General features: G+C 35.2%; 1 protein-coding gene across 10 annotated transcripts in view; it reads right to left on the bottom strand.

Annotated features, from left to right (window-relative positions):
- Positions 1-9,091: 9,091 nt before the first annotated feature.
- The window catches only part of znf385d (zinc finger protein 385D), a 129,389-nt gene continuing 110,961 nt past the window's right edge, over positions 9,092-27,519 (bottom strand). For 9 of the 10 annotated variants that reach the window (XM_058748015.1, XM_058748014.1, XM_058748017.1 and 6 more), the window contains 4 exons: positions 15,224-15,508; positions 13,687-13,868; positions 12,695-12,796; positions 9,092-10,588 (listed from right to left, as the gene is read on the bottom strand). In XM_058748015.1, the coding sequence (XP_058603998.1) occupies positions 10,355-10,588; positions 12,695-12,796; positions 13,687-13,868; positions 15,224-15,508 (803 nt within the window). In that variant the 3' untranslated portion in view covers positions 9,092-10,354. The remainder of the gene's footprint in view (positions 10,589-12,694; positions 12,797-13,686; positions 13,869-15,223; positions 15,509-27,519) is intronic. The other variant, XM_058748013.1, reaches the window with a different exon arrangement.

Raw genomic sequence — 27,519 nt, 5'->3', positions numbered from 1 at the left:
TGGCTCTGACCATGGCTTGCTGGAGTCCCAACGCCTTAGAAATGGCTTTATAACCCTTTCCAGACTGATACATGTAAACTATTTTGTTTCTCATCTGTTTATGAATTTCTTAAGATCGCGGAATGATGTGTTGCTCTTTAAGCATGCTTCACTTTGTCAGACAGGTTCTATTTAAGTGATTTCTTGATTCAACAGGTCTGGCAGTAATCAGGCCTGGGTTTGGCTAGTGAAATTTAACTCGGCTTTCTAAAATAATGTGGTTAATCACAGTTCTTTCATGATTTAATAGGAGGGGACAAATAATTTTTCATGTAGGGCCAGGTAGGTTTGGACAGCTTTTTTCCCTTAATAAATGAAATCATCATTTAAAAACTGCATTTTGTATTTACTTGCATTATCTTTGTGTAATATTAAAATTAGTTTGATGATCTGAATCTTTTAAGTGTGACAAATATGCAAAAAATTTAAAAATCAGGAAGGGGGCCAACACTTTTTCACACCACTGTATACACATATCTTAATCCCAAACTTTTGAACAGTAGTGTATCTAAATATTAAATTGCATTGAAATATCATATATGTGACCCTGGACCACAGAACCAGTCATAAGTGTAAATTTTTTCGAAATTAAGATTTCTACAACTCATGAAAGCTGAATAAATAAGCTTTCCATTGATGTATGGTTTGTTAGGATCGGACAATATTTGGCTGAGATACAACTATTTGAAAATCTGGAATCTGAGGGTGCAAAAAAATCTAAATACTAAGAAAATCGCCTTTAAAGTTGTCTAAATGAAGTTCTTATCTAAGCATATTACTGATCAAAAATTAAGTTTTGATATATTTACGGTAGGAAATTCACTAAATATCTTAATGGAACATGATCTTTACTTAATATCCTAATGATTTTTGGCATAAAATAAAAATTGATAATTTTGACCCATACAATGCATTTTTGGCTATTGCTAAGAATATACGTCAGCGACTTAAGACTGGTTTTGTGGTCCAGGGTCACATATATAAAAAATCTATTATTTTTACTCATAGTAATAAATGTGACCCTAGACCACAAAACCAGTGATAAAGGTACATTTTTTAAAATTGTGATTTATACATCATCTGAAAGCTGAATAAATAAGCTTGGTTTGTTAGGATCGGACATTATTTGCCCGAGATACAACTATTTGAAAATCTGTAATCTGAGGGTGCAAAAAAATCTAAATATTGAGAAAATCGCCTTTAAAGTTGTCCAAAAAGTTCTTAGCAATTCATATTACTAATCAAAAATTTCATTTTGATATTTATGGTAGGAAATTTACTAAATATCTTCATGAAACAAGATCTTATCCTAATGATTCTTGGCATAAAAGAAAAATCAATAATTTGGACCCATACAACGTATTGTTGGCTATTGCTACAAATATACCTGTGCTACTTATATACCTAACTCCATATCAAGGCTATATAGTGCTTGACAGTGTTTGCTAAGTATATGTTTTCATTATAGAAAGGAAAAGTCATACAGGTCAAAATCTGCATATTCCATCCACAGTATTCATTTTTTAAATTCAGCAATGGTCTAAAAAAAACACAACAACAATCTGATTTGGCTCCTGGTTTGGATAAAATACAGCCTGTCTTCTTATGGAACTGAACTTCCGCTCAAACAGAACATATCAACTCCTACATGCAGATGTTCACCATTACGGTTTGAGAGACAGCGAGACCACGCCAGCATTTCACTCTCCGCTAGCATTACCGTTCGCTCCTCAGACCGCTGGCTCCATCACTTCTGGACCAGCGCACCTGCTGCTTTTCAACACGGATCAAGTCATAGCATGGATTTATGTAGGAGGTTTCAAGAAAGTTCACGAGAAAGTCCGCAGAGAGTATGGGTTATTCAGCCCCGTGTCTGCTGACTTATGAGCTTTTGACAAATGTGACTCATACAGGAATGTCAGAAAGTGAAATTGATGGCAGTGGCGTTTCATAACGCATACAGAACCTCCTGGAAACCAACGCTTGTTTAAAAACAAAGTTTATATTGGCTTTTTATAGGCACTTTTGTTTTGTTTTGAAAAGAGGTAAATTGTAGATTTGCTGATTAGCAACTGCAAGTGTGACTCACTTTTACCGGCTCGTGGACCAAAACAAGCAAAGTCGAGATAATTGGCGTGCATTTTTTTTCTCGATGCAATCTATTATTAAAGCAATAGTTCACCCTTGAAACGATTATTTTGTGATATATACTCACCCTCGGGTCGTTTCAACCCTGTATTTTTCTTCTTCTGTGAAACATGAAAAGAAATGATCTGCAAAATGTCTGAGCTTTGTTTTTCCATACAATCAAGGTGGACGGTGAGGTTGACATTTTGATGGCAAACGTTGTTGGTTCTCTAGTGTTACATACATGACTGCAAATTCTAAAGTGCATAGGAAAAAATGACCCTAACAACCAAATTTTGGCTTTGTTTCTCACACTAAGTGATCATATGACTTCAGAAGACTTGGAATAAACGCATGGACTACATTTATGAGACTTTTAAAGGAATAGTTCACCCAAAACTGAACATTTACTCTTCCATCCAAGATGAAGATTGTTTGTTTCTTCATCAGATTTGGAGAAATTCACCGATGGATCCTCTGCAGTGAATGGGTGCCGTCAGAATGAGAATCCAAACAGCTGATAAAAACATCACAATAATCCACAAGTACACACCACTCCAGTCCATCAAATAACGTCTTGTGAAGCAAGAAGCAAAAAGCTGTGAAAATAAGGAGGAACAATTCTGACGGCACCCATTCAACTGCAGAGGATCCACCAGTGAGCAAGTGATGAAATGCTAAATTTCTCCAAATCTGTTCTCATGAACAAACAAACTCATCTTTGAATGACCTGAGTGTGAGAACATTTTCAACTAATTTTCTTCTATTCCTTTAAATAGAAATTTAAAAGAAAATGTTCCTTTAAATAAATAAATTAAATTTTTCTAAAGTTTAGGTTCTGCTTACCAAGCTTAATTTATTTGATCAAAAATTCATTAAAAACAGCAATATTGTGAAATATTATTACAATTTAAAATAGCTGTTTTCTATTTGAATATATTGTAAAATGTAACGTATTCCTGTGAATAAAGCTGAATTTTCAGCATCATTACTCCAGTCTTCAGTGTCACATGATCCTTCAGAAATCATTCTAAAATGCTGGTTTTCACAAGTTTTCCATGATATATATATATATATATATATATATATATTTTTTTTTTTTTTTAATTCATGATTCTTTGAATGAATAGAAACAGCATTTATTTAAAATAAACATCTTTTGTAGCATTATAAATGGTCTTACTGTCACTTTTAATTTAATGTGTCCTTGTTCAAAAGTATTAATTTCTTAATTAATACGCGTAGTCCTTCGCTCTCCTCACTCTGTCAAATATTATATAATCCTGTTAGTAAATTTTGAACCACTCTATATTTAACCCATCATGAATACTTCAACAGTCAAAGACAATCGGAAAAGAGAGATTGAGCAATCGCCAATAAAGAAAAAATTCAAAGATTCCACCATCTCCAGAGAGGATCTCGACGGTGCTATCGCTAACGCTATCAAGCTAGCACTTAAAGAGCAGCAAAGTACTTTGAACTCGGTTGTGGCCTCGACAGTAAGAGATGTGGTAGACTCTGTACTGACCCCAGCATTGCGTGACCTGCGTGCGGACATGCAAGCGACCAGCAATTCTGTTAAAGAGCTAAGAGCGGAGCTTGAGGGGCTAGCTAGCGTGACGAAGCAGACACGTGACCGGGTCGATTCCGTTCAAGCAGCTGCACGTGAGGATAGGAGGACAGTCACAAACTTAAGAAATCAGCTGCAGCAACTCACTGAGAAGATGACAGACATTGAAGATAGGAGCAGGAGAAATAACGTACGACTGGTGGGGTTGCCGGAGGGGGCGGAAGGCTCCAATGCAGCTGGCTTCCTCAGAGCTAATCTTTCCAAGTGTATCCCTTCACTGAAAGGCCGTGACACCGAGATTGACTGGGCCCATCGCGTGTATGACGGAAGGAAAAACTCAGATCGGCCGCGTACTCTCATCTTCCGTGTACTAAGATGACATGACAGATCGGCGATCCTGAAGGGTGCTCGGCAGGCATATCCGGTGAAATATACGCAGGACAATGTCACGCTACTATTTTTTCCCGACTTTAGTCCAGCCACAACTACCAAGAGAAAGAGCTTTAATCCAGTCTTGAAGAAGATGACAGCACTTGGTCTCCAGCCCTTTCTCACCTATCCGGCGGTAATTAAACTACGGCACAAAGGTAAGCAGATGATGTTCGACTTTCCTCAGAAAGCGAGGATTTTATCAGCTCACTGTCACAGAAGAAGACATATGCTACAGATCTACAAAGCAATGGGAAAACAGCGGCCACCATCTCCATCTCTTCGGCACAGCGAGAAGAACTTAATGACCGGGATGGAGGCGATCCCAGCTGCCCAGGAGAGGATAATAACAAAGTGGACATGGACACTTGTTAAATCTCTCTTTTTTTCTCTCTCTCTCTCTCTCTCTCTCTAGTGTTCCTATTTATCCGGCACAACTGTCTCTTTACTGGTAAGACTAACACCCTTTTTTTTTTGGAGGGGTCTAATGGAGAGTAGGTTTAATTACAATAATTTTTGACTTGGGACATGTCTTGCGTTGAAGTGGACCGGTCACGTATCATCACAATTTCTTGTTACTCAATCAGACCTACAGTGAGGAAAATAAGTATTTGAACACCCTGCTATTTTGCAAGTTCTCCCACTTAGAAATCATGGAGGGGTCTGAAATTGTCATCGTAGGTGCATGTCCACTGTGAGAGACATAATCTAAAAAAAAAAATCCAGAAATCACAATGTATGATTTTTTAACTATTTATTTGTATGATACAGCTGCAAATAAGTATTTGAACACCTGTCTATCAGCTAGAATTCTGACCCTCAAAGACCTGTTAGTCTGCCTTTAAAATGTCCACCTCCACTCCATTTATTATCCTAAATTAGATGCACCTGTTTGAGGTCGTTAGCTGCATAAAGACACCTGTCCACCCCATACAATCAGTAAGAATCCAACTACTAACATGGCCAAGACCAAAGAGCTGTCCAAAGACACTAGAGACAAAATTGTACACCTCCACAAGGCTGGAAAGGGCTACGGGGAAATTGCCAAGCAGCTTGGTGAAAAAAGGTCCACTGTTGGAGCAATCATTAGAAAATGGAAGAAGCTAAACATGACTGTCAATCTCCCTCGGACTGGGGCTCCATGCAAGATCTCACCTCGTGGGGTCTCAATGATCCTAAGAAAGGTGAGAAATCAGCCCAGAACTACACGGGAGGAGCTGGTCAATGACCTGAAAAGAGCTGGGACCACCATTTCCAAGGTTACTGTTGGTAATACACTAAGACGTCATGGTTTGAAATCATGCATGGCACGGAAGGTTCCCCTGCTTAAACCAGCACATGTCCAGGCCCGACTTAAGTTTGCCAATGACCATTTGGATGATCCAGAGGAGTCATGGGAGAAAGTCATGTGGTCAGATGAGACCAAAATAGAACTTTTGGTCATAATTCCACTAAACGTGTTTGGAGGAAGAAGAATGATGAGTACCATCCCAAGAACACCATCCCTACTGTGAAGCATGGGGTGGTAGCATCATCTTTGGGGTGTTTTTCTGCACATGGGACAGGGCGACTGCACTGTATTAAGGAGAGGATGTATTGCGAGATTTTGGGGAACAACCTCCTTCCCTCAGTTAGAGCATTGAAGATGGGTCGAGGCTGGGTCTTCCAACATGACAATGACCAAGCACACAGCCAGGATAACCAAGGAGTGGCTCTGTAAGAAGCATATCAAGGTTCTGGCGTGGCCGAGCCAGTCTCCAGACCTAAACCCAATAGAGAATCTTTGGAGGAGCTCAAACTCCGTGTTTCTCAGCGACAGGCCAGAAACCTGACTGATCTAGAGAAGATCTGTGTGGAGGTGGGCCAAAATCCCTCCTGCAGTGTGTGCAAACCTGGTGAAAAACTACAGGAAACGTTTGACCTCTGTAATTGCAAACAAAGGCTACTGTACCAAATATTAACATTGATTTTCTCAGGTGTTCAAATACTTATTTGCAGCTGTATCATACAAATAAATAGTTAAAAATCATACATTGTGATTTCTGGATTTTTTTTAGATTATGTCTCTCACAGTGGACATGCACCTACGATGACAATTTCAGACCCCTCCATGATTTCTAAGTGGGAGAACTTGCAAAATAGCAGGGTGTTCAAATACTTATTTTCCTCACTGTACGTTCTCGTTAATGTGCGGTCTGAGTTGTTTCTTGTTTATAGTTGTTTGTTGCTCCTGTTTCTGTGTTGCTTTTATTTTAAAACTCTACTTGAGCAGACTAATTGCCCATTAGTGGTGGGTGGTGATTTTAATGCTGTCGTAAATCCTGCTTTGGACAAATCTCAATCTGATACAACAGTCAATCCATCTTCTAAATTACTGAATAAATTTATCACTGAGCTCAACTTAATCGATCTTTGCAGAATTCAGAGTACTAAAGGACTTCACTTTTTTTTCCTAATAGACATGAGACTTTCTCTAGGATAGACTACACATTTGTCAGCCCATCTTTAATTTCGTCTAATTCCTCCATCTCTATATTATCAATTTTATTATCTGATCATTCTGCTGTGTTATGCAATATTCCTCTTTCCGATATTAAAGCCAAATCCCCTAGACGGCACTTTAACATTATTAAGTAATCAGACCTTCTTTACTTCTCTAAAAGAATATATAAAGGAATTTCTTGAAATTAATATGCCCTCTGATGTGGATCCTCAAATACTGTGGGAAACGACTAACTGTACGTGTACTATACGAGGATTCTCTATATCTTTCTCTTCTACTCTTGCCAAAGCGAAAATTCACCAGTTTACAGAGAAAACAAAAAAATAAAATAAAGAAAAAATTTTCTTTAGTCTAAGGCATATATTAGCGCAATAAAATCATCGGATGGTCATGAACCATGACCATGAACCCTGCGGCGATTAATGACGTATTTAAAGGTTTTTACACAAATCCGTTTAAAGCCAAAACATATTTTGATGAACCAATTTGTAAGCAGTATTTAGATAAATTGGAATGGATGGATAAAGAATCTTTGGAGGCCCCATTAAGTTTGGAGGAGCTCCACGTCTCTCTAAAAAGCCTTCAAAAGGGCAAATCGCCAGGTCTAGATGGTCTTTTGGTAGGGACACTTGGTAGGGACACTTATGCTTAATTCATTTAATTTTGCAATTGAACATGGTGTATTTCATAGAGATCAAAAAACATCATTGATATCATTACTTCTTAAAAAAAAATGGAAAGATCCATAAGATTGTTCCAGCTACCAGACCAGCTACACACCCACCCTCCACCTTGCCCCGCCTCTCTCCTCCTCATTAGCATTTAAAGCTACAGACACAGAAATGGCACGTCCTAAGGAAAGCTCATTGTGGCACTGGCTCGTAGTGGCTGAAATTCTGCACCAAGGCTGAATTTCGGGAAACAGACTTCAGATACAGTACTAGGGATCACTTAGGATTATATAAAAGCATCCAAAAAGCAGCATGTCATGGGACCTTTAAGAACTAAATTTTGTTTACCAGCATCATCATATTTTGTCTTTCTTCAATTAAGTTCTGCTCTCAAAGCGTATGGAGATCCTTGGGTATCTCTCATCTCCTCTCATCCTATGCAGGATTGGATTGCACCATCTACCGGTCGGCCATCTGTTTCCTTAATATATAATATAATTATTGATTGCATTACAAAACCTCTTTCTATTAAATCTATTTGGAATAGGGAATTATCTGACCTTAATTTATCTTTTGACTGGGAGAGAGTGTGTTAACATCTAAAAACTTGGCTCATCGTCTTATTCACTTCCAAGTCATTCTTAGAGCATACATAACTCCTTACAAAAGATTCAAAATGAAACTACAACCAAATTTTAACTGCCATATATGTAATACTGCATCATCAGGTACTTTTCTTCATGTTTTGGGAGTGTCCTATCGTCATTAATCTATGGACATATGTAAACCTGGTTTTATCCTCCTTACTACAAATTGATTGCTTTGCTAACCCAAGTTTGTGTCTTCTTAATGATGATTCTGGTCTCTGTATAAGCTTAATACAAAAGAGAATGTTGTTTGTTGGTTTTACGGCTGCGAAAAAGACAATAATAGAACTGGTTTACACTGCACATGTGTGCAAAAACATATTGGATCCATAGCCTCCTGAAAATAGTGACTCGTGAATGTACAACAGCGCAAATTAATGGGGCCAAGCCCTCTACTATTGATGCTTGGCAGGGTTTTTTCTTTAACATACTCGATTATATAAAGGAATGACTTGTTTTTTCCCCTCCCTCTCTCTCTCCTTTTTGACTGGACTTTTAAAGTATTGATTATATGTCGGTTGTTTTGTTTTGAATGGATGTTATGATGGGAAAAAAAATCTGACGCCAAACTTTTGAAGGGTAGTGTGTGTATATACATATATATGTACATTTTCCATATTTAAGTGAATTCTTTTTTTTTTTTTCAAACAAGCAAGTTAACAAAGCAGGATTCTTTATTTGAAAATGTTTATCGGTTTTCACATTGCAAGAAGAGACAGACAAGCTTTGTGGCCCCAGTAGCTCATGTAATATTCATGAGATGTTTCCAGGTACGACTTCAGGTGAAAAGCCCGCTAACTCACCCCCACATACACACTCACACACACACACACACACACACACACACACGCAAACACACTCCTGCACATTTACATATTCATCTGTTTAGCAAACATCCCACTATATTTTTAACCTTGCTTTGACATGAATCAGCAGCATTTTACTTTGGAAACCACCCACTTATCTTCCCCCAAGTTCTGCTGTACACACACACACACACACATATTCACAAACAGGTACAACAGGGCTTAATTTGTATTGGAAAAGCTGGAGCTGGATCTGGATCTGGAATTGGACTGCAAACAATGACCATTTTTGGAGGGTCTTAAAACTTTGAAATGAACTTTTATTTGACTGCCTTTGACGTCAGCAGCCTTAACATTCTTAACATCAAAATTAACATGACAATTTTCCTGCTCGAGCGTGATCAGTCACATGACATTTACATCTCAAGTTATTGGCTGAAACTTCTTAAGTAGTAACTGTATAAAATGCACATTTAATGTCCCAAACCTGTCAGATCCATCACCAATAACTTATTCCATTGTCTTAAATGGACCCTTTTCACAGATGCATTTCCAGAGTTATTAACACTGTAAATCTAGCAAAGTTTTTAAAATATTTTCATGTACACTATACTTTGCATTTTTACCTCTGCATTAAAGTTTTTTTAGTTTTTCTACTTGGAAAATTTAATTCAATGTGGTAATTGTGATGCAAGTGATGGAAAATTTTTCATTAGTTAATTTATTAAGAACAGACAACGATTAAAATTAATTTTGATCAAATTAATGTATGATTAACAATAAATTCTTAATTTTGGGAAATAAATTAGCAATTTCAGAGTGAAAATAGTTTCAAAGTATATTTTTTGAGGGAGTGGTGGCAAATTTGACATTTCTCTTTTCTGACCAGCGTAATTGATCATGTAGCTATTTGATATATGCATTTTTGATATGATTATGTTGATATGATATATGAATAGATATTTCTTCCTCGTTTGTGAAGTCATAGAAATGCTATAATGTTTTTTATTTATTTATTTTTTTTCTCTATTGAAGCAAATGGGAACCCAAAAACGGTATTTGTTGTAGATTCCATTCACCACTATAGAAGTTTATGATGACTTCTGTTTCTGAGAACCACAGAAATGTGAAACGGGTCCATTGACAAATGAAGCACTGCTGACCTTGTTACACTAACAGCTGGAAACAGGAAGGGATCTAGTCATCTAAAGCACGGAAATCAACAACAGAAAGACTTAAAGTGCAAAACAGCAGAGAAATACAACTTTCCATTTTCCCCATTATTAACAAATCTGTGTCCCCAAACTCACCTTAAATTTACAAATCAATCTTGTACTCTAAGCGATGATAATGATGAATCATGGTTTCCATACAGAAAAACAAAAATCAAATCTCCACCAATACATTTATAGCTTAATGTCAGTGTGTCACATTTAAATGATGATGCATAGTTACCTGGTTCGTGTTTTGTCTTTAAATTATTGCGATATTGCGCATTGGATCTGGGCATGAGGTGATGGAGGGGTTAATGATTGGATCCCCCAGAGGTCATAGTTCAAAGGTCAATAAGGGGCAAACAGTACAGGTGTGTGAGCAGTCCTGATTGGCCCCGGTGCAGGGCGGAGCAGCGCGGCAGGGAGGGACTGAGTCTGAAAGAGGGCGGGGTTATGGCAGGCACGCAGCGGGAAGGCAGAGCCAACGGCGGCGGCCGCAGCGGCAACAGCTGCCAGGTGGGACGGCATTATCCTGGTGGTCAGCGGTGGACACAGGTCTTTACCAGCTGACATCTTCACCTGCTGAACAGAGGACAGGTTTTTAAATATTTTTTAAATAATTTTTTTAACTAGTTAAAATATATAAAAAATATAAATAATGAAATAAAAATATAAATAATAATAATAAATATTAATATAATATAATATAATAATAATATTAATAATAACATTCTTCAACATGATTCATATATGTACATGCATATACAATATGTGTATATATAAATATATATTACAAAATTACAAAAGTCATTTTTATACACACACCAAATTATATTTAAATATTTTAAATTATAATTATTTTAATAATAATAAAAAATCCAAATTATTGTATTTGTTCATTTATTAAATGTAATTGCACCGTATGTTTCATGTGTTGTTTTGCACAGTTACAGAAATTAATTTCATAATAACATTCATTTCTTATTTCATTAACAATAAAACACATCTCTTCCATCTTTATTTGACCCTCTAACTCTAGCACTCTCTATTCTAAGTCTTCTTTGTATTTATTAGTCTTCTTTATATCTATCTGACCCTCTAACACTAGCTTTCTTTTTTTATTCTATCTACTTGTTTTCTTTATAAAAAAAAAACAAACAAACTATGTGTTGTGTTAAAACTTGCTACGTGTACTGCGTGACTTGTCATAGCGCTTGCATATCGTTGCTCTTTTGTTGGTTTTGATTGCTTCTATTGTCCTCATTTGTGTCGCTTTGGATGAAAGTTTACTAAATAACTAAAGTGTAAATGTAAATGTAAAAAATGCAAATAATAAATATAAATTTAAAAGAAGAGGGGAAGAAGGATATGCACACACAAAAATATAGGCCAAAGTCCACAAGTCCACAAAAGTACAAAGTACCACTGATTTAGGATTGAACTCATGAGCTCATACTACATGAGCATCGGCATATATTTTTGCATGCAGATTCAATTTCGTTAGTAAAATGTGTATTGCAGTTATACCCTACAATGCTATGCAATCATATGTTATGCGATTCCAGTGATAGTTCACTATGTTGATGTTGTTCCAGACCCATATGTGGTTGTTCGTTTCCGTGGAACACCAAACAGTCTCAATACAACAATGCTTCAGAGTGACCGCAAGCACCAAAACAGTAGTCCACATGACTCATGTGCTATCTTCCAAAGCGTCTGAAGTCATATGATAGATTTTGTTTGAGGAACAGACTGAAATTCAAATCGCTCACTGAAAGTCTTTGAAATCTCATCTGTGTTCACAGTGAGCTTGACAGATGTGGTCACTATCAGCTGTTGTTGCATGGAACAAAGCAGAAAAATATCAGCATACGGGTTTGGAACGACACGAGGGTGAGTAAACAATGACAGAATTTTCATTTTTGGGTGAACTATTGCTTTAATAAACGGTCTTGATGTGTATAATTCATCAGGATGTGTTATTCAAAAGGATAAGCATTCATCAAAACATAATGGTTTCCTCTGTCTCTGAAATAACTTTCCCTGCTGACATACAAGAGTCAAACAGGTGCTGATAGCACACTAATAAACTACATTACTGTTCAAAAGTTTGGGGTCAAAAGTGTGATCAAAAGTTATTACAAAAGATTTCTCTTTTCAATAAAAGCTGCTCTTTCTTTCCATTCATAAAAGAATCTTTCAAAAATAAAGCAGCGCAACTGTTTTATTATCAACTCTGATAATAATCAGAAATGTTTGTCGAGCAGCAAATCAGCATATTAGAATGATTTCTGAAGGACCATGTGACACTGAAGACTGGAGTAATGATGCTGAAAATTCAGCTTTGCATCATAGATATAAATTACATTTTACAATATATTCACATAGAAAACAGTTATGTTAAAGTCCTGGTCTTCATTATTTCCACTGAACAGTTTTCCACTCTGAAATGTGTCACATTGTGAAAGTTAAATTCATTGTGAAATCATTTCATGTTGTTTTTATTAAATATGGCATCAATCCATCATGCAACATCTGATTTTGAAACAGTCTGGGCTGGCAGCATTATTTCAGCACCACCAGCAACACAAAACAGAACTGCCTTCATTGTTTTCCATTTCTACTGAAATGAACAGGGTTGCTAAATAATATTTTTCTCCAGGTATTGTTAAGGAAGCAGGAACCTACTGTCTGTTTGGTAGCTCCTCTTTGGGTTTTGGTGTAAGGACTGAACTTGGGTTTGGCTGGTTTCCCTGCAGCTCTGTCTTTATGGCGTCTGCTGCTGATATGCTGATGATACAAACACAGATTGTGACACAGATGTGATGAGCTGACAGACACAGTTTACAGATTCTATAACAGCGTTTAATGCTGTTATGAACTTTTCATACCAAATTAAAATACAATTTGCACTGCAGATTATTTGCCACACGCATTTATAGCAAAACAATCCACTGCTATCAGTAGCACCAAAACAGAATATCCCATCCTTTATTATTTATTTAGACTGTATGATTTTGATTTATTTATGTTTCACTATAATTATTATATATTTTTTTAAATATTGTTTAATATTGTATGGATGGTGGGTATCTATATCCTCCACAAAATTACAGAAATCATTTTTATATCAACATACATCTACACAACTAATTAAAGTAATTATTTTCATTATTTAAAAAATTTAATAATTAAAATATTAAAATAAAAATATTTCTATCTATCTATCTATCTAGCTATCTATATACTGTATGTATATATATATATATATATATATATATATATATATATATATCAATCATTATATTTAATTTACGGAATTACACACATCTTTCTTCAAAAAGCTATTTTATACTTTTTAATCTTTCCATCTCCTATAAAATAAATGGTTTAACCACTGCTTTAAAGCAGGTACTGTACATCAAAAATATTATTTTAGTAAAATAGTAAACAATAGTTTACTAAAATCTTTAAAATCTTAAAAATCTTAAAATCTTCCAGTGGAGTGACAACATTAGAGTTACATTATAAATGAAATCTCACAAGTAAAATCTTTAGTCAAGTGAGATTTTTACATTATTTTACTGAAATCCATGCCTTTGATGCTGCCTACGCAATGCCGGCGCATCACGCTGCGCTTGCGCTTTCACAGTGACAGTCAAATGAGGTTCGGCGCTCACCTGCTTGAGCTGCGTCTCTGAATTGACGCGCACGTCGCAGGTTTCACAGTGGAATGTCTTGTTCTGCAGGCCCGTGTCTGCTTTAGTGGGTGCAGCCAGCTTGCTCTTCAGCCCGGCCCTGGGGAAGGATTTGATGGAGCCATTCCCACTCCGAGCCTCCAGCATGGTTTTGTGTTTGGTGCCTGAGGAACAAAACATGGCAGGTTCAAAACATTTATCATCTTAATGATACGCATTCGCCAGAGAAAATAAAAATGTGAGGGCTGGACGTGGTCTTTAGTGCTGATGCATCACATTTCAAATTCAATTACTGTATATGTGTTAGAACCAAGTATACACTAACCATCAAAAGAGACATGTGACTGAATTTATGGTTCTCATGGATCTTAAACTTGAAAAAAAAAAAAAAAATGATACAGATCAGCTGGATCAAATAATGAAGGAAAAGCAGCTTCTGTGACCCACAGCTTTGGTTTCAGTATTTTTATGATTCATTTTCTCCATAAGCATATTTTAAAAAATCTTTCAAAAGTTCCAAACCATGAACCAAATCAAGCAGCTCCACATCACAACATTTATCTGAAGCAAAAAGAGTTTCAGAAGAGGCAGTCAGTAAGATTTCTAATGCTTTTAAAAGAAAAGTCTTTTCTGTTCACCAAGGCTCCATTTATTTGACCAAAACTAATTTTGTTTCTAATTATCATGTTAATGTAATCTAATTAGTCTGAAAAATGTCCTCACAACCCAACTTGCCAAAAATCATAACTGAGGTGCAGTATCTTGCCGTAGTATTTAAAGGGATAGTTGATCCAAAAATGAAAATTTGATGTTTATCTGCTTACCCCCAGGGCATCCAAGACATAGGTGACTTTATTTCTTCAGTAGAACACAAACGAAGATTTTTAACTCAAACCGTTGCAGTCTGTCAGTCATATAATGTCAGTCAATGGGTTCCACGGCTTTGAGAGTCAAAAAAACATACACAGACAAAACCAAATTAAACCCTGCGGCTCGTGACGATACATTGAGGTCTAAATACACGAAGGAAGGAAAAAAACGATATAAATACTGTTCAGTTTCTTGCACAGACCGATCGTTTCATGTCTTTAGACCTCAATGTATCGTCACGAGCCGCAGGGTTTAATTTGGTTTTGTCTGTGTATGTTTTTTTGACTCTCAAAGCCGTGGAACCCATTGACTGACATTATATGACTGACAGACTGCAACGGTTTGAGTTAAAATCTTCGTTTGTTCTACTGAAGAAATAAAGTCACCTATGTCTTTTTTTTAAACTCTTTGACTCACAGTTTCTAATAAAGAAGCTGTTCATTACAGTAATTAAATTTTTTTACCACTACAAGATCACTGTAATCTTGAGTGACTTATTACTTTCATAAAACTGCAGCAACAACAATGATAAAAGGCCCCTTTTTAAAGGCTGTTTCTTCAGTTCTGTTGTCTTGCATGTGTCAGGGTAAGACCTGATCCTGTTCAATTCAGAAAAGCCTCAGTGCAGGCGCTCTGAGAAGCCGCTCACCGCTGTTATGTGCGTCTAGCTGTGACGCCGAGTTGACGGCCACCTTACAGAGGGAGCAGTAGAGCAGACGCAGCGCTTTCTCATCCTCCGTCTCCGTCTCTGCCTCTGCCTCTGGACTGACTTCGGGGTCGTTCTCCTCTGGTTCAGGCAGGGTGGGCGTGATGGAGCGGCCGTCCTCTCCTCCTGACACTGAGGTAGACTCTGGCTCTGTGGGCTCCACACCGGGGCCGGACCCTTGGGCAAAAGAGGGTGATGAAGGGGCCACAGGCGCTCCAGGACTCCCACCTGTAAAAGACAAATGACCTGTTATTGGTAAGTGTGATAGTGCTTTAGTGTTTATACCATAGCAGATCTAGTTTAAAATAATAGTTTTAGGGTTATTATTGTGAGTCTTTTGTTTTGATCTCAAGTGTTTCATAATGTGAAGCTGTTCTTGCACTGATGTCAGACTCATCATTCATAAATTACGAATAATTGTTTGGTTTACATTTATCAAGGTCCAAATATAAAGAGAAAATAATTGATATTAACTACCTTTCATTTTTTAAAGTACTTAATTTAATAGATTATACAAAGATATATTATACAAAAGCATTGTTGCTCAATTTCCAGCATAAACCACACGCATACACACACACAACTAAATATTAGTTCATAATTAAGAAACTATTAAAATAATATATTACAATGTAAAAATTAATCTAAAAAGCAAACAATAAGTCTTCATTTATTATTAATAACCATTTAGTTTGTATCCATCAAGGTCTAAATATAAAGAGAAAATTATTTACTAGATATTTTTGGACAATTTAGTCCTGCATAACTAACAAAATACACTGCAATACAAAGTGTAATTTTAATAATAATAAAATAATAATAATAATTTAATAAAATGTAAAAATTCAAATAAAAATAAGAAATAAATAAATACAGACTCATTATTCATTTATTATGTATAATCATTTAATTTGCATCTATCATTTTTTCAAATATAAGGAGAAAATGATTAAGATCAAGTACCTTTTAATTTTTAACGTTTTTAATTTTATGGGCTATGCAATATAAAATCTAATAAAAACTATTTTAAAAATATAATAACTTAATAAAATGTAAAAATTTAATTATTACAAATTAAATGAAATAAATATTTGATAAACACATGCCTATTTTTCTAACTGAAGCACTGCACCGAATGCTATTGAGGTTCAAATACAAGTCAGACTTTTCCAATTATACACACATTATATTGTCCACTGGATGGATGAGAATTGGATTGTGTTTTGGATAAATAAATATGCAGCAGGCACACATAAACACGAACCCTGATGTCACTGATGACTTGTCGACCTCTAAAAGCTCCTTCGTTGCCATTGTCAATAATACATGAGCACATTATTCCATCAAACAGCACTTTTGCGTTCTGGCTGCGAGTTTTTCCCTGAGTGTTGGACTTGCTTTGATTTTAAGACTTCCTTTATTTGTGCTGGAAAATAACTGTGTCAAATATCGAGATCGATGGCACCACACGCCAGTATTACCTAATGTGGTAGACACTGAAATTAATTGCACCAAATAAGATAAACTGCCGCTGATTTTCCCCAGATGAGGTCTGCTTTTGGCAGGACGCTCTGATCAATGTCTGAGGGGTCTGAACTCTTTGTACAGTAATAACACAGAGGCTCTCATCATTTCAGAACCTGGGGACTCAATCGATACTGAATTATGTCGTTCTATTTTGGTGACCTGTTAAGTAGAGTCTCTTATTTATCCCAGAGCTCCTCTTTGGATCATCTGTAAAAGAAAAGAGGCAAGGATGCAACCGAACATCTTGCTCAAACTAAGACCAATTAGTTAACCCCTAGGGCTTCAACAAACGGTTATTTTGAAATTCAATTAATATAATGATTATTAGAATGAATAATCAACAAATTGATTATTGCACTGAATAATCAGTAAACGTTCGACGTTCGTAATCAGTATCAATTCATTAAAATATAGAGTTCACATTCTACACATATTCATATATACATAGAGCTGTTGTAATTCTAACTGAAAGTGACACTGGCATTGTTTTTTCATGGTTAATATTGTAAAGTTGCTTGCTTTTTAGCAGTCTATTGTATAACGCGCTATTACAAATATGACGTGACCTGGAGTGCTGAATTGCAGCTAAACAGCTAAAACCGGAAGCTAAGAGTAAATTAAATTTTCTACCTATTAGATTGTGTTTTATTAATGTCTACACCTACCCCAACCCTAAACCTACCCCTTACAATAATGCAAAAACAGTAATTATTGTTACATGAGGTACATTTAAGTACAATCTTGATACACTTTATTTTAAGTAGCTTATATCTGTGTACTTATGTTTATAATTACGTTGTATAAAGTCTGCAACACATATGTAACAATCTTTTGACTAACCTGTGTCTATGGAAATGAATGGCGCAGAATACGGTTTCGTTTACACACACACTGAAGCGCGAGCATTTTACAATTTCTTTTTTCAAAAACTATCATCATATCATATACAAACAGACAACTAATGTTTCAAAAAGACACCAATTCACTAGTTTAGTACACAGAATAGAACACATGCTTATTAGATAACTGCCCCCCAAAAGCATTAGTTTCCTGTAGTTACGCAAAGATTTTATTTTAACAGTAAACTAATAAATCTGCATTTAACTTCAGATCAATCTCAAAGTAAAAAGCGGTACATTTTGTGGTGGATGTGTTCAATTATTATCATCTTAATTCGAGTGATGAAGGATTTTGTAAAGTCTGACTGTAATCAGTGTTAAATAATACTGTAAGGTTAACCCTGTATGCTGTAAATGTTTAACAGTTGAAAACATTCATTAGAAATTTAGAAAAGTAGTCAAACATAATCCAAAGTAATCAGTTACATTACTTTAATATAGTAATTGAAAAAGTTACACTACTATTACATTTTAAATAGGGTAACCTGTAATCTGTAACCTATTACATTTCCAAAGTAACCTTCCCAACACTGAAAATTACGCTATATTGTTGCATGCCCAGTAGAGGGATCTGTATACCATCTAGCCTTAACCCCTACATCGCTCATAAGCGTGTCTTCTTCTATTGGATTATATATAGGAGGGCTGAAATACAGTCTTGTGCTACAGCGCCACACTGGTCAAACGGCATTATTGCAGGCACTTACATTAGGTCATATGAGATCAAACGACTATTCAACTACAAATTTTTTTTATTTTTTATTATTATTATTATTATTGTGGACAGTGACAATACTTTTGCCTAATCATTTCAGCCCTAGTTAACCCTAACTCCACCAATATAGTTCTGCACATATAGTTTTGGAGCCCAGAGTCCTTCATCCGTGTTGAAAGGCTCACCAGCTGGCTAACGGAGATTAGCTTGTTGAGCCGTGGACCGGGGCGCCAGTGCCGATGGCAAATAGAGCCATTTCTCTCCCACCAGAGAAGCATCATTGACCATGACGGCTCGCCACAGAGAACTTCATTTACACTCCAGTTTCTATTAAATCTGCAGCGGCCACACAGACACTTCAGTCGAGCTTGACCACTGTGAGTAAGAGCTGGGAACTCAACCAGAGACAACAGGAAACCAAAAGAGCTCTTCTCAAAGCTCTACAGATGAGGGTTCGGACAGGGAAAAAAATTATTGTAACAGTCCACGTCAACCAGTAAGACAACTAATTTATAGGCCTACATGTCAACGGCAGAGATGGGTAGATTACTTACAAATTGTAGTCTGTTACTGATTATAAATTACATAATGAAAATTGTAGTTGTTAATTTAATCTACATTACTCATTTTAGGTTATGTATTCTGACTACGTTTGGATTACTTTTAGATTACCTTTGACCTAATTTATAGATTTACATGAGATTATTGTTATTAAAAAAACCAAAGAGAAATAAAACATTCTTTGTTATCAACATCATGAAATGCAACTCCAGGGTTTCCCAAACTGGGGTAAATGAAAGAGTTGATGAAAAACTAATGCTTTAATTAAATCATAAAATACAATAAAATGAGAAAATAAAGAACAAAATAAAACACTTGAACTACTTAATTTGAAATATTTTATTTGTTTACCTGCATTTCAATGTGACCATTAACCAACATCAGAGAGCATGCAAATATGTTATCAAATTATTGAAATTTTAAATTAACCCTACTCAAAGATTTAAAGTGGTTTGACTGACAAACAATAAACAAACAAACAAACAAACAAACAAACAAACGTGAAAACAGCAATCACATGTTAAAGTCTTCCAGGTTTTAAATATAGGGTGTCATTTGTTAACATTAATTAAAGCATTAATGCACTAACTATTGCATCATACTCTAACAATGAGCACTATATTTTTTTAAACGTTATTTCACAGTCGATTAACTAATATTAACAGTATTTTGCTGTGAAAAATGTATTAAATGCTGAGATTAACTAATGTAGTGAACTAATGTTACCAAATAAATCCTTATTGCAAAGTGTCACCATATTCATCAATATTTTGAATTACTTTTATTTTTGTGTTTTCAGTTTTAATTTTAAAATTGAAATGTTTAAGTTTTTAAATTTGTGTTTAAAATGTCAAATTCAAGTTTTTCATCTAACATGCATCTAAGCTTTATTTCAATTATCTTTTAATAGTTTTAGTTTTAGTACTGGTTTAGTAAACGCACATTTGGTGCAAAGATGTGTGTGAAGGAGTACATCATCTGGAAAAAATTATGTCCTATTTTAAGTAGGATGCTGAATCACAGGCAATTTCACCAATTATGAATCACATTCCACTTAATGATTCTAGTTCCATAATGACTTCATTAATGACTCTTTTATTACTTTTGAGGAAAACCCTCAAATAAATAGTTCTGAATATATACTGAACAAAACACAACACTATTTATATAACATTTCAAACAATAACTAATTTGTCTTTTTGGCTGACTCATTAAAAAGAACTGGTTCAAAAGAGTCATTTGTTTATGAATCAGATTACACCGGTTCTACAGTATGTTCCTTACTGTGTGCAACAGGTGAGGATAATGCAAATAATAAAGACTGAATATACAGCAGCACTGTTCTTCATAATCTAACAAAATTGCCAAACTTATCTTTGCTGCAAGAACACTGTGTGGATATATGTATCTTGTGAACAGACCAAGCAATTTAGATAATATTTTCCATCCAGATTTACTCTTTCAGTGAAGAGGTAATTTAAAATGTCTCCACTTACAATTAATCAATTTACCGCAAATGTCAAAAAGCCCACAAAGTCATTTGCTGTTTATGGGGAGATTCACCTTGAACGACTGATAAAGAGTAAATGAGGTGAGCGGCGGCGCTGACCTGAACATTAGCCTCATTTTCATCTACCATCAGGAGGCTTGGATCACAAGCGGCCAACTCTACGTGAAGTCTGGCACATCCCAAACTACGACGTGTGATCAATTTGAGCAGCATTTGTGTGTGAAAATAAGTCATTAAAGGGTAATTTGTGAGAGTACAGGCTGCTTTGATTGTCTGTCAGTGTGCTGGTGATCTATAGACTCTGCTGTGACCTGTGAGGCAAAAGAAGGAGAAACACACTCTGATAGAACATCAGAGAAGGAAAAAGACAAAGAGATCAATGGTTCCTCATTAATGACCGGAATGGCCTTGATCAATCTGCTCTATCAAGGTGCTGAAGGTGGCAGAACAGATCTGGGTCAATCCATCTAGTTCATTTTTATGTCACCAATCATATTCCGAAGCCCTAAAATATTTGGAAAGACACTTTTTGGACACACTTGAAATATCTGAATGTTACTGCATTCATTCACAAAATATCACAATTTTTTTTCTTAAATGCTAAAATGCAATGACATTCATATAATTTTGTAATTTTGTATCTTAATGACTTGTATAAACACTCTAAAATATCATCTTGTTTGATAAAATTGTTGATAATATTGCCATTGGGAAAAATATATATATAAATACATATATACGGCTCATATATATGTTCATTCGTTTCATTCTTTTATTAATCTTATATATATATATATATATATATATATATATATATATACATAAACTGAAAAAAAAAAAATTCAAAAACTTTTTAAAGTTACTTGATATGCTACGATAACTGAAAATAAATATTTTAAAACTAATAAAAATTAAAAATATTCACTTCAGAAAAAGATTAAGAATTAAATAAAAATATATTTTTATATGTAAAAAATAATATATTACATTCTGTCTGATACAATTACAGAAATTAGTTTGAAATCAACATAACTTTTCAAAATATTAATCTTTAAAAAATGTATTAATAAATATGATTATTAATTACGATAAATAATAATTAAATACTAAATTGAAAAATTATTTGATAATTAAATCATACCAATTATGAAATTATATATATATATATATATATATATATATATATATATATATATAATTTTCTCAAGTAACCCAATAATGAATGATGTACAACCCAAAGAAAGAGGGCTGCTCATTCCATCAGCTCCTCTCCGGTCCCACTGATGTGCCCAAATGCTCTGCCAATCTCTGCTCTTTAATTACGGGGGCAGTAATAAGCGCACGTCTCCATAATCCTTCCACCCTCGTTATTATACCAACTAATCAGAAAGTTCCCTTGAGTTCTGATTACATTTTTACCATGATGCTGGATTAAGGCCTCTAATTATAATGATTACGCCCCATTATGAATCACACTGACTTGTGAAATCAGTCCCCGAGGGCCACGCGTTCCTGTCAGACCTCTGTTTTTTTATTAATTGCCCCAAATATCTCGTTTAGAAATTCTCCATATTTTATAGAGAGTAATAGCTGCTGTGAAACACCAGTGAGGATGTCATTTGTGCTGCTGCCATAACACCACGACACGACAGCTTTCTACTGACAGCCAATCAGCCTGTCCACACTGCGTGACACGACACATTCACAGCCAATCAGAAGAGATTTGATGTTTCATGTACTGTTGAGATTTTTTTTTTGAAAGAAATTACGTTTTTTTTTTTTTAGCAAGGATGCATAAATGTAGCCACTTCCAGCATTTTTGATCATTTTCACAAAAATGTCATGCCCCCAGAATATTTTGTTGCATGAATATCTGAACATGCAATATGTCAAAAGAAAGAACAGAGCCTCTGCTTTCAAACCTATTTTACTCTAGCTTTATTCTTTCTTTTTTTTTTAACAACACTTGAATTTGGATAAGTTTCATAAAAAAGTCACATTTTGAACAAAATGCTGGGATTGGATTCAAAACAATGATCAAAACAAAAATGTAGTAGATCACTTCCATCAATTATTATTTTACATATCCATTTGTTTACATATTTGATTGTTTTTATCAGTTTTTTCTTCACCATGTTTTGATCCTGAGATTCTGTACTCTTTCAGAGGATGTGTAATAGTGCCTCCTACCGTAAAACAGTGAAAACACAGAAAGCCAGAAAATTCCCTCATTCGTGGAGAAAGAGTTAAATTGATAAAAAAACAAACAAAAAAAAACAGACATTTATAAGATTCTATTTCAAGTAAACACTGTTCTTTTGAATTTTCTATTTATCAAAGAATCCTGAAAAATGAAATGCATCACGGTTTCTACAAAAATATAAAGCATCACTGTTTTAAACTGTTTTTAACATTGATAATAATCAGAAATGTTTCTTGAGCAGCAAATCAGCATATTAGAATGATTTCTGAAGGATCGTGTGACACGATGAGTAATGATGCTGAAAATTCAGCTTTGCATCACAGGAATGAATTACATTTTACAATATATTACAATAGAAAACAGTTCTTTTAAACTGTAATAATATTTTACAATTGTACTGTATTTTTGGTCAAATAAATGCAGCCTTGGTGAGCAGAAGAGGCTTTCTCGGCAGAATTATCATCATCTCTAGCAGGCTGTAAGTGTGTGTTTGTAAGGCTTTTTTTCCAGTTCAGTGCCTGATGAAAGGCTGAGCGCTGCAGACAGTGAAGATGCTGGGAAAGGATATCAGGTTTGCTGATGACTGAACAGCTGGAGTTTGCAAATCTCTCTCTTCTCAAAATAATTTTTTATTGCCCTTTCTCAAACTTATTGGATTCCTCTGTGTATTTTTTCCCCCTATAACTTTCTCTTATCTTAGTTTATACCATTTATACTGAGTCTGTAAGGCAGTCCTTACTTGTGCAGTTTTGTTTGGTGATGCAGAAATTACACACTTCACCTTTAACTATCAACTCTGTGTCTCAGATGTTTCTTATAAAATGCCTCGGGGGAATAAAAATGAAAGCAAATGAGCCATGAAGTAAGAGTATAATGCTATGAAATGAATGCGGATAGCAGCTCAGATCATTTGATGTTTATGTTGAGATCTCTGACTTTTGATGGCTTTGATATCTTGGCAAATCTGAACCAGGGTTAATATAGTTAGCTAAAACTAAAACCATACAAAACATTTTCAGTGCTTGTAATTAACTTTTTAATTCATTAAAATCAGAAAATATGAATACAAATTATAATCATTAATTATGAAGTTAAATTTAAGACTTTTTAAAGACCTTTTAAGTTAAAAAAATAAAAAAATAAATAATTGCTTAAGGCATAAATCTGTTTGCTCCCAACCACTGGAAATAATTGATCACACTGCAAAAATCTAATGCTGTTCCTTTGTCTCGTTTTCTTGTGTAAATGTCTAAAGAATGCAAAATGATCAAATGATTTATTCACCATTGACAGATATTTATTCTTGCTTTAAACAAACTCAATAAACTTTGTTCAGTTTCTCAGAAAACAAGAAACTTCATATCTTCATTTTGCATCTTAGGTAAATGTATCTTGATTTAAGGATGTTTAGAAATTTGCATTGGAAAACAAGACACAAATCCTGAAGATATAAATTTTTAGCAATGCATGCAACATTTTTTTTATGATTTTGAGACTTTCTGTCTGATTACGACCTTTTCAAGTCTTGCAGAAGGCCTGTATCTCAACCATACTAAACCTGAACACAGTCGGAGACAGTGTTGTGATCTCTTCTGAAACTGACACATGTAAGATCCCAGGGCTCTTTTTCTCAGGAGAAACGTCTGAGCAGCATCAGATTTGCAGGTGATATTTCACGCAGCGTACGGTTTCAGAGACCCGAGAGCACCATCCCGGTCCGTAATCCAGCCCTGAAGCACGTGAAAGCGTCTCCTCTTCTCTCTTCCCTGCCTTGTGCTTTCTGCCCGCATTGTGCAGCTGTCTGAGCTGGCGTCCCTCCCCTGACAATCTGCTCTTTAATAGCTAATATCAGGGTACATTTCCTGCGGCACTGGACTGGAACAGAGAGATGGAAGCGTCTCTGTCACACACACGCATGCACGCGGCTGCTGACTCATCTCCTCATCTACAGCGGCTCTTTCTCTGCCCTCTGCCCGTCTCGGGCATCACATCAAAGGACCATACTCTCTCTCTGCCTCAGATAGCGGCCATTTGTGCTGCTGCTGCTGTCTCACTGATTAGATGTCATTTTCAGCTCTGACAATTTCTTACTTTTGTTCCATTTTTTTATTTGTACACGTCTGTGGCACCGCTAGATCTGGAGGTGCTGTAGTGTCTTTTTTCTAGCCTCAAATGATTTAGATGCACCAAGGAAAAGAAAGTAAGCCAGCTTTCACTTTCAATAATGGTTCACTTAGTAATTATTTCTACACAGTTACTACTACTAAAGAAAATGTAAAGCACTTTTCCAGGTACAAAATCTACATCTAAACAAAACAAGCCCTGCAGCCTATGCATGCAAACACATTGTATATGCATGGAAGTTATGTCTTTGTCTTTTGTTACTTCCCAAAGTTTTAAAGTATTCATTTTTGTGAAGTACTATTTTTAATATGCATGTAATAATTTAATATGTTAGTTTATATAAATGTTTAATAAAATAACAATGTAAATATTTAATATAAATAATATATAATAATTCGTTACATTTATATAGCGCTTTTCTGGGTACTCAAAGTGCTTTACATAGAAGGGGAATATAAATATATAATATTTATATATAATATACAGCATAATTTTATATTATATATATATATATATATATATATATGTGTGTGTGTGTGTGTGTGTGCGTGCATAAATATTATATGCTATACTATCATATAACATATTTATTTATATACTGTTTATATAATATCATAAAGCATAATTTATACAATATACAGTCAAACCAAAAATTATTCAGACACCAGATATCATTTATTTTTTTACTAGTGGGTGCAGGACACTATAGTTCATTTATGTAAGTGAGGATAGCAAAATAAAGTAAACTGTGACATATTATACCCAAAAATTCTTCATACAGTGGACTACCAGTAAAACTGAAAAAATTTGGGACAAAAATTATTCAGACACTTTGACCTGAGCATGTTTTGATTAAGTGTTTTTTCTTTAATTGCTAATGCGAACTTTTTATACCACAGACTGAACAAAATGAAGTATTGCTTGGTAACTGATTGACCTAAATTGGTATTATCTAATTGTGTACTTAAATTTAACAGCTGACAGCTATTCAACTGAATTCATTACATACCTTTCTATCAAAGTTATCTGACATTATCAAGATGAATTTGTTCTGACACAGTTTATCTCTGAGTTCTTGTCATATTTTATGACCATTTTCTAAACAGCGAATAAATCTGAATAAATTTTGGTTTGACTGTATATAAAATATGTAATATACAATATAAAATTAGCAAAATGCAAATTAATATCATTTTATTTATATTATTTTTATTTATATAGTGCACAAAAAGGTACAACAAATAAACACATTTTGATCCTTATAAAGAAAACTTATTATTAAAAATGAATTATTAAATAAAAAATAAAATTACAAATACAATCACCAACATATGAGTATGCATATATTGCATTTATTTTTCACAAGGTCCGAAGCAATTTCCATACTAAAGTTTTGTATGACCTTTACAGATAAGCCCCAAGCTAAGAAATCCACTAAGAATGCAGTGACATCGAGATGGAAGATAACAGATAACTCCAAAGTATGAAGTCAAATGCATACATATTCTCTTCCCACACATTATTCACTTCCCAGCCCTGACAAATGACTGTTATTTAATAAGAGAAAAAAGAAAACCTTGAATTAAACACATTAAACAGCCACTCCAAAAGAGCAGACTATCTCGCGCGCTGCTATCTGCTCTCTGAAGCCGCCCTATTAGTGTCTGAGCCTCTGCTATTCATTACATGCGGCAAATAAACTCTAGATAATGCAGCTTTCAGCCGCCCCCACAATTCATTTCTCTGACATCTACGCACATTAATATTCATTACCGAGTGGCATTTTGACAAACAAACGCCCAGCTCGCTGCAAACGCTGGGAACGGGAGAGAAGCGGTTGGGTGTGATGCTGCGTTCGGTATGATGTGGCGTGATTTATCGGGAGGTTTCTGGCCCTGCGTGATCATGTACTCAACTGGGTCACGGTGCCCTTCTTTATTCGCAGGCTTTATTAATGCAAACAATACACCGACTCGATTAGTTTTCTGATAACGGCAGAGGTAGGTCACCGATCCGTGCGTTTCCATTCCAGAGATACAAAAGGGGGAATTGACTAAAATGAATAGTACCCGCTGATGATAGCGGCATTTATATGCACGTGGTGCATGTGTTGTTTTAGCACCGTTCGCTAAAGAAATTATGCAAATTGCACAGTGCAAATGTACACAAAAGACCTGTGGTAAATGCGATGCGCATGGTGCAAAACCCAATTTTGAGTACTAAAGAGTGCAGGATGCAGCACACTATCACGATCTAACGTAGGCCTACTTAATGTGAATGCACAGCATCACTCCACAAAAGCACCTACTTTATGAATAAGGTGCAATCAATAATGAGTCTCATTTACATAGAAAGGAGGCGTGTTTGCATGGGAAAGAATAAAAATTGCTTAATTGAAATGCAGCATATTCTTATTTTAGCACATTCAGTGCCTGGTTAACCTGGATTGCCATGTAGTCAAAAAGATGATGAATATAGTTGCAATTAAATAAAGTACTGCAGAAGATAAAGGTGTACTTAATGCAAGGAATAGTTCACCCAAAAATTTAAATTTGCTTTGAATGTATTCTCCCATCCAAGAGTTTGTTTCTTCATCAGATTTGGAGAAATGTGAATGGGTGGCATCAGAATCCAAACAGCTGATAAAAACATCACAATAATCCACAAGTAATCCACGCCACTCCAGTCCATCAGTTAACA

The sequence above is a fragment of the Onychostoma macrolepis genome, chromosome 16, assembly GCF_012432095.1.
Source record: "Onychostoma macrolepis isolate SWU-2019 chromosome 16, ASM1243209v1, whole genome shotgun sequence".
NCBI classification, from domain to species: Eukaryota; Metazoa; Chordata; class Actinopteri; order Cypriniformes; family Cyprinidae; genus Onychostoma; species Onychostoma macrolepis.
The sequence above is the reverse complement of the archived record's forward strand: the minus strand, read 5'-3'. Positions and strand labels throughout refer to the sequence as shown.